Genomic DNA, 15,177 nt, shown 5'->3' on the forward strand with positions numbered 1-15,177 from the left:
GGAGAGGAATTTTCAGTGATTAATTAAGAAGGTAGAGGTTGATGAAATTTATTGCAGTTACTGTGAAGTTAATGGTGACAGTAGGATATATAGTTGGTGTGTTTTTATTAGATTCTCTATCATATTGACTTATTTTTTTATTTTATTTTTTGTGGTAAAGGAAATCTGCATGTTTCTTCATATATTAATATTATTTTGACCTTGGTTTTTTTTCTTGTGATAATGTTGTGCTTTAGCCTTTTAGAAAGATCCCATGCAAAAAAAGGGATTCAAATTTGATTTCAGTAAAGTGACATGTAAGATTCAAAATAATTATTGCAATATTTTAGTAGTGAACTATGTGGATTTAATCATTTAAATATAAATTTGATAAAATATGAGAGAGATAAAGAGAAAAAATGATTCAGAGTATTTATTAGTGAAAATTGAAATTTACATTATTAAAAATAAAAATGCCTAATTTTATAAATTGTCCAAAATGAAAATGCAAGACCATTAATTATGGATGAACATTTTTTGTGGCAAGATAAATTTGAGCACTGGAAAGGTAACTATTATTGCAAAGTTGGGATAGTCTTTATTGTTGAAGATATATATGCGTCGAATGTTTGATGCATGCATAGCTAGCATACCTTGAAAAGGTATGAATGAAAGGATTAGAAGATTAGAATGTGACTAATTTCCCATACAATTAAATTGTGCATTTATTATGATGTTTGTTGCAACTTGCCACCAATGAGACAAGTTTCTAATCCATAGTAGTATTATTTTATTTTTTGTTTATTTAGCACAAAAATTGGTTGCCTATGTTAGAAAATGTAGGAGAGCAAATACTATCACTACTTTACAATACTTTCTAACTTTTCATGGTAGAGATAGGTAACCCTATTCATTGTTTGGTTGCAGATTAGGAATTCTTCCGCTGCATTTTCGTATGTTGGTTCAAATAGCAAAATAATATGATATGCATCCAAAAAGACCACTATATCCCTTGAATTAATTTGTAAACCCCATGTTACCCTTGAACCCAAATTTAGCGGTAAAAAGGGGGGCAAAAATTTGTAAACCCTGTAACACAAAAGTTAAAAAATAGTGATTTTCATAAACACCTACTAATCAAAAAATATCACTCATTCAACAAATTATTAACATCGAAGGCATATAACAGTAATTTTGTGAATGCACAACAAAATCATACTCCAATTTTGTGGATGGAGACAACCCATCATAAATCTCAGACTTTGTATTCATTCCTCGACCAAAATATACCTAGGTCGATAAGTAATTAGGATTGTGAAGAAATCGATACCTTCCGAATCAAGTCTGAATCAGACATGCTTGAAGCTTATGGCGTCGTCCTCGTCAAGGGAGCACAACGAGATGCGCGGTTTCTTTTTTCCTAATTTCTATTTACCCAATTTCTGTGCGCCCTAATTGGGCGTTAGGAATTCTTCCGCTCAATGAAGCAGATTGCAGCAATTTACCCAATTTCTTCCGCCCTATTTACCCAATTTCTGTGCGCCCTAATTGGGGGTTAGGAATGCTTCCGCTCAATGAAGCAGATTGCAGCAATTTTTGCTGAGGTAGATGAAGGATAAATTGGTAAAATCTAATTTAGCATTAATTGATGGAGCCATGGATACAACTATATCGCAGGGGTGGTGGGAGGTTAGAGATAGCTCAATAAAGTGGTTAACTATCCCAAAAACTAAGACGGGTCAGGATAGTTTTCCGGGTCAAAAAACTTTTTTCAAAAGTGAACCAAACAAAGGAAAATGCAGGAAAACATTCCACTAACCTATTGTTTCAAGGCAACCAATCGAACTATTTTCAAATGAGAGCTGGAGCCTGGATGTGTCACAATCATCATCTATGTGTTAGATTTGTCAGAATGTCGCATCTCTTTGTTTCAGTAGATTTAATATTGTCGGTGCCATTAGGAATTTCACATTATTATTAGTGAAAAATAATACTCCCCTTTTTCACGAAAAATAAGATACATTTGTCATTTTTTGTTGTCCACAAAAATAGAACATATTCAAAAAAGGAAATTTTTCAACAACTTCTTTCTGACTTTTTTCTCTTCTCTCTTACTAATAATATGGACCTCACATTCCACTAACACTACTTCTCTATTACTTTGTTCTCTTCTCTCTTACTTTTTCTCATTTTCTCTTATTTTACCAATTTTATATTAAAACTTATGTCATTCACAAAGTGCCCTATTTTTTATGGACGGATGGAGTAAGTATTCATAATTGAGAAAATGATTAGATTATTATTAATGAAAACTGATCATAGGTTATAGTATTATAGTATTGCGTAAATTGATAAAGTTATTGTCGTGCCATTAGGAATTTGACATTAGAATATAATATTAAGTAAATTGATAATGTTAGCGAAAGACAGAGCAAAAATATATGCTTGAAAAAAATAATGGAGTACATACTCATAAGACTATTTTATGTGGACAAACGAGCAATATAAGATGCCAAGTGAGGCTAATTGCTTTGTCTCATGCTAAGAGATATAGTTCTCTTATTTCATTCTAAATGACACATTTCTTAAGATATAATAATATTTTTTTCTCTCTCAATTGTTCGAGCATAACGGTTCGTTATGTTAGTCGTCGAATAGGTCAAATTGTTGGAATAATTGAATGAACAATTACATAAAGCTCTCTATGATGATTAACCAAGAACGACGGAGAAGGAGCATAAACTGTAGAGCGGAAGCGTACCTTGATCCATAACGAATTAAACGGTGGAATTGCTTTGCAGCGGCTATGGATCTTCCAAACGATCAGAGACGTCCTTCACAATAGTCTGCCGAGAGAATACAGAGATATTGAACGTTCTTCTGACGTCTGGGGACCATAACCTAATCTTATATTTATATAAATATAAGAACCTTTATTTTCTATTCGGTCCCTCATCAAATAGAAAATCACAAAATGGTATCTACACTTATTTCCATAACAAATAAATACACTTTAACCCAAACTTTAATCTTTAATAGATCACTTTAATTGGGCAACTGAAAGATAGCCATACACATTAAATTAGTCATGTGGAAGCCCAAAAATTCTAACAATCTCCCACTTGGGCAAACACATGACACCAAATAAATGTGTACAAACCGAATGAGCGCTCAAATATGCTATCACATAGTGTATTCCCGAACAATCTTATTATCAACCATATCAGCATAGGACTAAAGAGGCAGTCACCATAATTTTTTCATGATTAAACCCATCAGTAATCACATATGCAAATATAATCAACAACAGATCAATTATGGAGTGTAGCATGGAAATTTCATGCAAGGTGATCATACATGTCTATTTCCAACTGGTCCTCCCAAATCCTTAGTGAGATCAAACCAAAATCAAATAACACAAATAATGGACAAAAGAAACACAATACTTTATTTCTGCAGAAAATAACATGAGTTTTATGACATGTTTAAACACAATTAGAGCATTAACAAAATTAACTACTCCCACTAAACGGAAGTGTCGTCAAATGACAAAACACCCATATGGGCTACATGCCCATGAAAGACCTTAGGTGGTAGTCCCTTAGTGAGCGGATCTGCAATCATCAAACTCGTTCCTATATGCTCTATAGAAATTTGTCCATTCTGAACCCTTTCTTTTACAACTAGGAACTTTATCTCAATATGCTTTGATTTAGCAGAGCTCCTATTGTTGTTGGAATACTGTACTGCAGAGTTATTGTCACAATACAACTTAAGTGGTCTTTCAACTCCTTGAATAATACGCAGCCCAGTGACAAAATTTCGCAGCAATAACCCATGACAAGATGCCTCATAACAAGCTACGAATTCTGCTGCCATGGTGGAAGGTGCCAGAAGTGTCTGCTTAGCACTTCTCCATGAAATGGCTCCTCCGGCCAACAGAAATACATAACCCGAAGTGGATCTCCTACTATCTTGGCACCCAGCAAAATCAGAATCAGAATACCCAATGATCTCCAAATGATCTGATTTTCTATATGTGAGCATGTAATCTTTTGTTCTCTGTAAATATCTCATAACCCGCTTTGCTGCTTTCCAATGATCTATTCCGGGATTACTGAGATACCTTCCCAACATGTTAACAATAAAAGCCAAATCGGGTCTAGTACATACTTGGGCATACATGAGACTTCCAATAGCCGAAGCATATGGAATCTTTTGCATCTCGTTAATCTCAAGACCTGTTCTAGGGCATTGAGCAAGACTAAACTTGTCTCCTTTAGTCACAGGGGTGTCTAGAGGCTTGCAACCATGCATCTCAAACCTTTTTAGCACTTTTTCAATATATCCCTTTTGTGACAATCGTAGAATATCACGAGAGCGATCTCGATGAATCTCGATTCCTAATACAAAAGAGGCTTCCCCAAGATCTTTCATCTCAAATTTCTTAGAGAGAAAATTCTTGGTATCGTGCAACATTTCCTTATCATTTGTGGCAATCAATATGTCATCGACATATAGTACCAAGAAGATGCATCTGCTCCCACTGAACATGTGATACACACAATCATCAATCACATTCTTTTCAAAACCAAATGAGAGAACTGCTTCATGAAATTTGTGGTACCATTGACGAGAGGCCTGCTTGAGCCCATAGATGGATTTCTTAAGTCTGCAAACCATTTTCTTAGGGTCTCCGACCACAAAACCTTCTGGTTGCTCCATATAAATCGTTTCCTCAAGTTCACCATTGAGAAACGCTGTCTTAACATCCATCTGATGTAGCTCAAGATTAAAATGTGCTACTAATGCCATGATTATTCTGAATGAGTCTTTCGAAGAAACCGGAGAGAAAGTCTCTTTATAATCGATGCCTTCTTTCTGAGTGAAGCCTTTAGCTACAAGACGTGCCTTATATTTATCCACATTACCTTTTGAATCCCTTTTGGTCTTAAAAATCCATTTGCAACCAATGGGTTTCACACCTTCAGGTAATGGGTAAATGTCCCAAACGTCATTAAATAGCATAGACTTATATTCCTCATCTAAGGCTTTAGTCCACTTCTCAAACTGAGGATCCTTCATTGCTTAAGCAACAGTGACAGGGTCATTGTTTTTCAAACCAATATTATCCTCATTCTCAGTGAGAAAAACCACATAGTCATCCGGAATGGCATTTCTCCTTTCTCTAGTGGACCTCCTTATTGGCATTGGTTCTTGAGGTTGTTGAGGTTGAACTTGAATAATCTCATCAACATGATGTTGGTCCTCAATGAGATCATCAACTTGGAGTTGTGCATTTATGACATCATTTGCTTGAGATTCTTGATCTGCTTCTTCTTCAATGTCAGGAATAGAAATCTGAGCATTGTCAGAAGCAGTAGTAGGAATCATTATAGACTCCTCCTCAAAGCTGATGTCCCTAATTGCATTCTTCCCCCCAAAATCAACATCCTCAAAGAACACTGCATTTCCCGTCTCAAAAATTGTTCTTGTGGTGGGATCAAAAAATTTGAAGCCAAATGACTTTTCTGGATAACCAATAAAGTAGCTGCTCACTGTTTTGTTGTCCAACTTCTTTTCATTCGGCTTGTAAGGCCTGGCCTCAGCTGGACATCCCCAAATGTGAGTATGATTTAGACTAGGCTTTCGCCCAGTCCAAAGCTCATAAGGTGTTTTAGCAGCTGCTTTAGTTGGTACCCTATTGAGAATATATGCTGCAGTCTTTAATGCCTCTCCCCAAAGTGATTGTGGCAAGGAAGAATGAGAAATCATACTCCTCACCATATCTTTAAGAGTTCTATTTCGTCTTTCAGCAACACCGTTCATGCTAGGCGATCCTGGCATGGTGTACTGAGGGACGATCCCACACTCTTCCAAAAAGAGGGCAAAAGGTCCTTGACGTTGTTCACCTGAGCCGTCATTTCTGCCATAGTATTCGCCACCACGGTCAGATTTGACTTTTTTGATGCTTTTGTTGAGTTGGAGCTCAACTTCAGCCTTGAATATTTTGAACTTGTCTAGAGCCTCAGACTTTTCATGGATTAAATATAGGTACCCATAACGAGAATAATCGTCTATGAATGATATAAAATATTGTTGACCATTCCAAGAAGCCGAAGGGAATGGACCACAAATATCCGTATGTATCAATTCTAAGACGTCTGTAGCTCTATTGGCACCTAATTTCTTACGTTTGGTCTGTTTTCCTTTGATACATTGAACACACACATCAAGATCTGAAAAATTAAGTGCGTTCAATATACCATCTGACACAAGTCTCTCAATTCTTGATTTTGAGATATGACCTAAGCGCTTGTGCCATAAGTTTGCCGAATTTTCATTATTTAATTTTCGCTTAGTCCCCTTTGATTGAACATGTAAGACTTCTGAATATGAAGCAACACAATCAAGCATGTAAAGATTGTCATATGCACTTAAAGAACCAGTGCCGACAATACCAGAATTATTTGAAAGAGTAAACTTATTATTTCCAAATGAACAAGAAAAACCAAATTTGTCCAATGCAGAAATAGAAACCAAATTCCGTCTAAACGACAGTACAATAAAAGTATCTTTCAAATCCAGAAAAATTCCAGTCTTTAACAACAATCTAAAATGCCCAATAGCTTCTACTTCTACCGACTTGCCATCTCCCACATAGATGTATCTTTCACCATCAATTGGCTTTCGGCAGCTCAGACAGCCCTGCATTGATATACTTATGTGAGTAGTAGCACCAGAATCTACCCACCAAATATCACTAGGAACTGAAGCTAAATTAACTTCAGAACAAACCAAAGAAAGAATCATACCTTTCTTAGCACGCCAGGCGCTATACTTAGCACAATTCTTCTTCATATGATCAGGCTTACCACAGAAGTAGCAACCATTTTCCTTATGTTGCTTCTTTTGTGATGGTCCCTTGTCCACAGCAGCATTCTCAATAGGCTTTCGTTTAAAGCCCTTTCCCTTATTGCTTGAGCTAGTAGCCAGTTGAGCAACCTCAACTCTGTCTTGCTTCAATCTCTCCTCTTCTTGTACACAGTATGAAATGAGCTCATTAAGAGACCACTTCTCCTTCTGGCAGTTATAACTGACCTTAAATTGACTGAATTGTGTAGGAAGAGAGAGTAACACCAAATGCACAAGTAAGTCCTCAGGGACTTCAAGTTTGTGCGCTTTCAAGTTTGAAGCAATATGAGACATCTGCATGATGTACTCCCTTATGTTGCCCTTGCCCTTATACTTCATTGAGATCAAGTTTGCTAGAAGCGTACTTGTCTCAGCCTTTTCGTTTTTAGCAAAACGTTCCTCAATTTTGGCAAGGTACTCACTGGCATAATCAATATCCTCAGAGGCCGTTCCCCGAAAGGCCTCTGGGATGCTGCGCTTGATGATCATAAGACTAACGCGATTCGAGCGCTCCCACCTCTCAAAGTCCCGCTTAAGATCAGCGGTACTTGCATCCGTAAGAGGGGCGGGTTTCTCGGTTCTTAACGCGAGGTCAAGATCCATGCAGCCCAAAGTGATCAGAAGGGTTTCCTTCCAATCCTTGAAATTAGACCCATTCAACATAGGTATGTTTTGCACGTTGGTAGACACAGTAGCAGAAGACGTCATAACTACAGAGAAACAAAACCAAGTTGACTGTCATGCTCACATCATAAAATTCAAATAAGAAGGTAACATCTCGAGGTACCGATACAACATTCATATCAAGTCTTTTGACATTAATATGAACTTGTAAGTGGCAACCTCATCGTAGTGATCAAACACTGACAATAAGATCTTGTCAAGTATTGTCCACCTTTTGGCATCACACTACTCACATGAACACTGAATAATTGTCACGTATTTATCGCCACAGGTATATATGTATTTCGTGCCAAACATTAATCTTCCTTTTGGCCGACTAATATCCGCATTAAAATACACACACACATACCGTCCTAACATTCGCAATAAAGAAGTCTAGACAAGAGAGGTTACTTTTGCAACGTCTTATTTCGATTAATTTACTTTGAATATTAGTAAGCTACATAAAGCAACATGAGATGCACCAAAACAAATTTGAATAAAAATTTTTTTAATTAAATTCTTAAAAGAATTCTTAATCCCCAATTAATTAATCAATTAATTGAGAAACTGAATTGATTATTCAATTCCTAAACTTTCAATATTAAAAAAGTAACGTACACAGTAATACACATTCAATTGAATAATCAATTTGCATCAATGCATGAACCAAGTAATGAACGTATGTATTAATTCACCATAATCAACATGTAAACTTAATACTGCGCATATTATGTCTATTGATTTCATTCCATATATAATTGCCACAAATTGCAACTCAATTCATCCATCAAAATTCCTTTTGATAAAAACAGAAACGAGTACACACAACACAATTAATAAGTGAGAAAACAATTCATCATCAACACAATCTGGAGCAGTGCACAAGCAGTAACCAAATCTTGACCAGTAAAACCAACATGTGCGGCGGCCGTAAATGAATAACAAAACAGCAACTTGATTCAATTCATGTATACGCAAATTGATTCACCAAAATATAACACCAAAATCAGCAACCCAAATAAAACACGTATTCTGCAAAGCAATATTGACAATTCAATATGCCTTGATCCATAACCAATTCGACGCATACGAAAGAAAAATAAATAAATCACCAACACGTCCATAATCAATTCCAATATTCAATCAAATCACCATCAACGGCGGCCATATATGCAAATACTTTTCCAAAACTCAAATTTGGAAATTGATTACGAAACGGCAGTCATATATGCATAATTATAAAACGAATCGCAAAACCCTAATATCAAGAAATTTCATTTGCTGATCCGTAATATAAACGAGAACAATAAGCCATAATTCTCCTTTTCCAATTCTCAGAGAATCATCAATAAAGCGGCTCTGATACCACTTGTTGGAATAATTGAATGAACAATTACATAAAGCTCTCTATGATGATTAACCAAGAACGACGGAGAAGGAGCATAAACTGTAGTGCGGAAGCGTACCTTGATCCATAACGAATTAAACGGTGGAATTGCTTTGCAGCGGCTATGGATCTTCCAAACGATCAGAGACGTCCTTCACAATAGTCTGCCGAGAGAATACAGAGATATTGAACGTTCTTCTGACGTCTGGGGACCATAACCTAATCTTATATTTATATAAATATAAGAACCTTTATTTTCTATTCGGTCCCTCATCAAATAGAAAATCACAAAATGGTATCTACACTTATTTCCATAACAAATAAATACACTTTAACCCAAACTTTAATCTTTAATAGATCACTTTAATTGGGCAACTGAAAGATAGCCATACACATTAAATTAGTCATGTGGAAGCCCAAAAATTCTAACACAAATGACTATAAGATTCTTCCCACCTAATTTTAGAATCTGAATTATATTTAGTCTATGAATATCTTTCAACTCTCAAGAACAATCCAAGAAAATCATTTAAGAGCAAAATCTATAATTAGATCATTGTCTATGTCATTGCTACAATTGAAACTAAGTCCGTTAATTATTTTTTCACCCCATACGTTATGTCATCTATAAAGAATATAGTGGCATACACTACTAAAATATTCAAATAATAACTCCAAATTAAGGGGGTTCAGGATATCTACTACTCCAAAATTATTTAATGCATGAATTTATGCAGTAATGCAAAACGGACAATCACAATTCTAATCTACATGCCTGTCTCATACGACAAATTATGAGAACGAGAGTGACCCACACACGTCCTACTCAAATAATTGAATTTCATTTTATATCTTCACTTTACAGTAAGGAATTATTTGAATTAATTCCTCAATTTGACCTTTTATTGTTGTCTTTATTTTTTTTTATTGCGTCACTACACAATCAAGGCCTATCCGGCTATGAACTATCAACAGATTCAGTAAACAAAACTCGTAAAGTCTAACGGAGTAAAAAAAGATCGTCACCGGGATAGGCACTAGGAAGACAAAAGAAGTGAGGTTACAAATTAAAATTGGATCTACGACCTTAAAATTATCAAAATTGGATGGGCCCAACCCGACCCAACCCGAAAAATTATGCACCATAAATAGTGTGCAGGCTAGATGAGTTCAAAATTTTGGCCCGGTTTATTTTCAATTGGCCCAGTACCAAGTAATGTTTTAAGAATGTAAATGCACATTCAACAAACATTGGTGAGATATTTCAACTACTTGCAGTCTCGTGGCATAAAACAGCATATATATGTCACATACCAACAAAAAGTTTGTTACTTCTATTTTCTAACAATCCAACCTCAAATTTGTTTTTTCTCTTTTTAAGTGGTGAGCTTCATTATCCACTTATAATATTTCAATTACTTTTTTTATATCTCTTTTATTTTAGTAATTAATATTATCGTTTCTAAAATCTTTATTTTAGAGGACAATGGAATATTGTTTATCCATCTAGTAATATAATGGTCCCAAAATTGAGATGAAAAGCCCAAATCAGAAACGACAATAGCCAAAAGCCCACAAGAACAGCTTGTTTTACAAGCCCATATATATGGTGAAATCGAGAGCTTATATTATTCAAATTAAAATACTAGTACTAATAATTTTTTTTACAAGTTTCTAATACTATTAATTTATAACGTGACTAAGAAGCCTGTCTTAAAAGTTAAATCTACTATGGTCTAATTTATTTAGTAAACAAATGCATTGGAAAAAACTATGACAAAAAGTCAGAGTTGTCATCAATAAAGGTTGACCGAAACCATGTACATTTTCCAAGAGGTAAGGTTTAGGGTTAGGGGGGTAACAAATCGATTAAACTAAACAAATCATTTATTTATTAATTTTTTTATTGCTATCTGCATTTTGTAATTGCAACATAGGTTATGGTAAAAAAAACCTCCCTTACCCTCACAACGAACTATAATTCCATGAAAAAATGGGCTCACTAAAGATCTTTATTTTGACCTTTCAGTCACCTTTTGCTTTATCAGTAGAGCTTTCAAGCTAATTAATCATATAAAAATTAATGAATATATTTAAGAATTAATAGGACTTAATTATTCTCAAAGTTCATTAATTTGATATTTGTATGGTAAAGATTGTGATACGTGTAACGTATCTAACGCAAAATCATCATTTTTAAATATTATAGTGTATTACATAAGTCACTTTTAGTTCATTTTATAAGAGATTATCTAAAAAGAAAAATAATAATAATAATAATAATAATAATCCTTCCGTCTCAATTTAAGAGTCTTGTTTTGCCATTTCCGTGCGTCCCAGTTTAAGATTTCCATTTAGAATTCAAATGTCATTACTCTCATAAAAATAAAACAAAACAAAACAAAATCATAAACATACAAAAAGTCAAAAGGATCTTATTTTCCACTACTTTACTTCAATTATTACACACTCCAACAACCACTACCTCACCTCAATTATTATACACTCCAACTATTTCTTAAAAATCACGCTCTAACTAAATTGCACTCTTAAACTAATAATAATAATAATAATAATAAAAAAAAAGGCAGTGGGTCATTGCTATGCTTGAGTTTGAAGCATTGGAAGGTCCGAATTCTCCAAACTCCCAAATTGCAGCTCTCCCATTTCCTCATCCACCAACTACCTCAGTCGGTTGAATAGAGAGAGAGAGACAATCAACAATGGCGGCAGCGGCAGCGGCGGATCTTGAGGATGTGCCTTCCGTCGTTCTCATGACGGAGCTCCTCCGCCGAATGAAATGCGCCACCAAACCCGACAAACGCCTCATCCTCATCGGTGCCTTTTCTCATCCTCACAATTCTCGCTCTTTGCATTTCTGTTTTGCCTAATTACGCGTTTAGGGTTTTGGTGGGTGCGTTTTGGATAGATATAAATTGTCCTTTGACGAGCGCCTAACAGCATCTGCCGGAGAAAGGTCCAGAATTTTTATTATGTTCATAACCTTTGAAGTCTTACTGATATTGTTAGCTCACAAAACGAATAAGCATAGTTTCCTCTTGGCAATAGATCCCAATTGGCAATTGTTGTACACTTATATTATAATTTCTTCGTTCGCTTGGAAGTAAATCTGTGCCCATCAAGATAAAACATAGTACTATGAACTTTTGGACTTTTGGTCCATTTAATAGGATATTGAAATATCATAGTTGGGGGAAAAATTGAAAATGGGTAGTTATGATGTACTTGAATTTTGTTTGTTTTGGATTATGTGCACTCCAAGAGATGCTGGCAGATATTATGATTAGAAATTATGCATAGTCAGACTCCAGTAGGATTACATGGATGATAACAATAATTAGGTCATATTCAAACTTGAGTAAAATATTTGCAAAGATCAGTCAAGACAACTTCAAAGGATCTTATGGCGTATCTGCATTTATGGATCTCGGTTACCTGATTTCTTGACAGTGAATCAAAGTAAAAAAACATTTACTTTCCTCAAGGGCTCATTCAAGCAGTAGTCACACCACTATGTGCCGTTCTACAGATGTTATATTTAACGATTGTTCTGATGCTTTGTTCCGTCACGTTCATTTTCAGGTCCACCGGGATCGGGAAAAGGTACCCAGTCACCAATAATCAAGGACGAATATTGCTTGTGCCATCTGGCCACTGGTGATATGCTTAGAGCAGCTGTTGCTGCCAAGACACCCCTTGGGGTTAAGGCCAAAGAGGCCATGGAAAAGGTACTCTCTCTCTCCATGACATGTTATTCTGCCTCCTGAAAAAGACTTTAGAACTTTTAACTGAAAATGCCTTCTTGTGATTTTTCAGGGAGAACTTGTTTCTGATGATTTGGTTGTTGGGATAATAGATGATGCACTGAAGAAGCCATCTTGTCAAAAAGGTTTTATTCTTGATGGATTTCCTAGGACAGTTGTCCAAGCACAAAAGGTCAACAACTTGTAATGCCTCTTTTTCACTTTGTGTATAACAATCATGATCTAATGACGTGTTTTTCTTATATCCAGCTTGATGAGATGCTTGATAAACATGGAGTCAAGGTTGACAAAGTCATTAACTTTGCGATTGATGATGCTATCCTGGAGGAGAGAATTACTGGTCGCTGGATTCATCCTTCTAGTGGTCGTACTTACCACTCGAAGTTTGCACCTCCAAAAGTGCCTGGTGTTGATGATGTAATTAGTGACCTCATCTCTTTCTGACATTTAAAATGATACCATCAATGTTATTATGGAGTACTATTGATTTGCTTTTCTTGATGTGGGTAACATCATAACATGTCATAATTTCATTATGTGTTAAAGAAGTATTTCTGGTCTTAATCCATCGTATTTCTGCTTACTTTATGCTGTAAACTTTGCTTCTTAGGAGCTGATTCTGTTTCATCATGTTTTAAAGGTATCTGGGGAGCCTCTAGTTCAACGGAAAGATGATACAGCTGCTGTTCTCAAGTCAAGGCTGGAAGCTTTCCATAAGCAGACTGAGCCAGTATTTTTCCCTCCCTCATATTTCTATCGTTCTGCATCTGCTTTCAATCATGTTGCAACGCTGTGCAAATATTGTTAGATATGCTTCCTCTAACCTGTTACTATTTACTTGGAATACTGATTGAAGTTAATTTCATGGTCTTTTGCTTGTTCATGTTTTCTATGCTCCTCCCCAAATGCTGTATTTATTCTCTACTTGGGCCGCATGCTTCTAAGATGAGGGACTTGAATTTTGTGTGGTCGTTGGATTGTCTTCATATTGCTCTTACTGTCCCGTTTTGAGGAAATGATATACTTATAACTTATCCAACTTTGCTTAACAGATAAGCCCAAAACTTTCAAGTGACTATTAGTCTGAGAAAAATCGTAACATAATGAAATTAGGTTCTTGGTTTGGTCAGAATATGTCATATTCTGTAATGTATTACAGACAGGATATTGTGTCAAAATAGATGATTTTGTGATTACATTTACTAGGAGAAAAGAAAAATAAACTAAAAAAAGAAGACAAAAGTTTATAGTTGAGCATTGCCAATTGTTTAACTAACATCTGTTGTTTGGTAATCCTAGTCAGAGATCATCATATACTGCTTGTTACAGCATACAAGACATGTCCTAAGGCTAAGTTCATGACTGCTATTGCCACGGACTTTTCGCTTTCTGCGTATTACCCTGTTTCTTTTAGCTTGTAATGGTGCTGGCATTTCACTTTGGCTCCTTGGTCTCACTTTCCTCTGATCCACTGGTTTTCAACTGCATAGGTTATTGACTACTATAGCAAGAAGGGCGTTGTTGCTAACCTTCCGGCAGAGAAACCTCCACCAGAGGTAACAACAGAGGTGAAGAAGGTACTGTTGTCGTGATTGAAGACTCAAGTTTTAGTCCACCCTCAATAAACATTTGATGCCTGCAGATTCTGGTCATTTTTATTCGGATATGTCACCGCGCCTTATCGGCTCCTGTACTTTACTACATGTTCTGCTAAGTGAAAGCACTAGTCGGCATTAGGTTTAGATTTTCCTATACGAGTTACGAAATTGTTTCAGTACACTTTCTGTATAAGAGGCTAAAATACAGTTTTCTTGGTAATGACTCCTCTCTTATAAAAACTGCTGTTGTTGTTTGAAGTCTAATGGATTTTCGTTTATGACAACCAGCACGTATAATACTCCATCCGTCTCACAATAAGAGTTCATTTTTGCCATTTTGGCTAGTCCTACGATAAAAGTTTCCTTTCACCATTTTTCTTTGCATTTCTTAAAATTTGTCCCGAGTCAACTATGGGCTCCTATTCCGTGAATAGGAATGGAAATAGTACTAGCTTATTGTTTTGATATGGCTTTTATGAGAAGACAACATATCATCATAGCTAGGGATGCACGCATATAAATATGTTTTCGAGTTTGAAAAAAAATCTTTTTCTATAATAGTGTTTTTTCACTATGATGATGATAGAGGTTTTTTTATATGAGAATAGGAAAAGAAATTTAAATTCAAAAATGTCGACAACATTATGAAAATATGAAGAAAAAAAACTTTTAGCTTTTCTAGAATCATTTTTGGGTCAGAAGCTGCTGTAATTTCTTCTAGTAAATTTGTACAAACATAACAAAGGGTTAAATTTAATTCAATAATAATAAATTAAATAACCAAAACAAGATTAAATTCATAAGAGTAACCTAACAAGACTAAAATTTAAACTAGTAGTGCTGGGGG

The 15,177-nt window shown here is 35.5% G+C and overlaps 1 protein-coding gene across 2 annotated transcripts; it reads left to right on the forward strand.

Annotated features, from left to right (window-relative positions):
• Window positions 1-11,541: 11,541 nt before the first annotated feature.
• Window positions 11,542-14,588, forward strand: LOC121761202 (adenylate kinase 4-like). 2 transcript variants are annotated; one of them, XM_042156812.1, is made up of 6 exons: window positions 11,542-11,785; window positions 12,551-12,696; window positions 12,785-12,904; window positions 12,982-13,149; window positions 13,373-13,535; window positions 14,223-14,588. In XM_042156812.1, exons 1-6 carry the CDS (start codon window positions 11,671-11,673, stop codon window positions 14,228-14,230), a joined length of 720 nt encoding a protein of 239 aa, XP_042012746.1. In that variant the 5' UTR covers window positions 11,542-11,670; the 3' UTR covers window positions 14,231-14,588. The 2 variants fall into 2 exon arrangements, with proteins under 2 accessions (XP_042012746.1, XP_042012745.1); XM_042156811.1 differs by having other exon boundaries at window positions 11,545-11,785; window positions 13,373-13,462.
• The last annotated feature ends 589 nt before the right edge of the window (window positions 14,589-15,177 follow it).

Source organism: Salvia splendens, chromosome 13, assembly GCF_004379255.2.
Source record: "Salvia splendens isolate huo1 chromosome 13, SspV2, whole genome shotgun sequence".
NCBI lineage: Eukaryota > Viridiplantae > Streptophyta > Magnoliopsida > Lamiales > Lamiaceae > Salvia > Salvia splendens.

What these genes read in the sequence shown, in the direction of transcription:
- LOC121761202 (XM_042156811.1), top strand. Translation starts at nt 11,671, where the DNA reads ATGGCGGCAGCGGCAGCGGCGGATCTTGAGGATGTGCCTTCCGTCGTT. An exon ending in CAGTTGTCCAAGCACAAAAG is followed by an intron (nt 12,905 to 12,981) that starts GTCAACAACTTG and finishes TCTTATATCCAG; the next exon opens with CTTGATGAGATGCTTGATAA. An exon ending in TCCATAAGCAGACTGAGCCA is followed by an intron (nt 13,463 to 14,222) that starts GTATTTTTCCCT and finishes TCAACTGCATAG; the next exon opens with GTTATTGACTACTATAGCAA.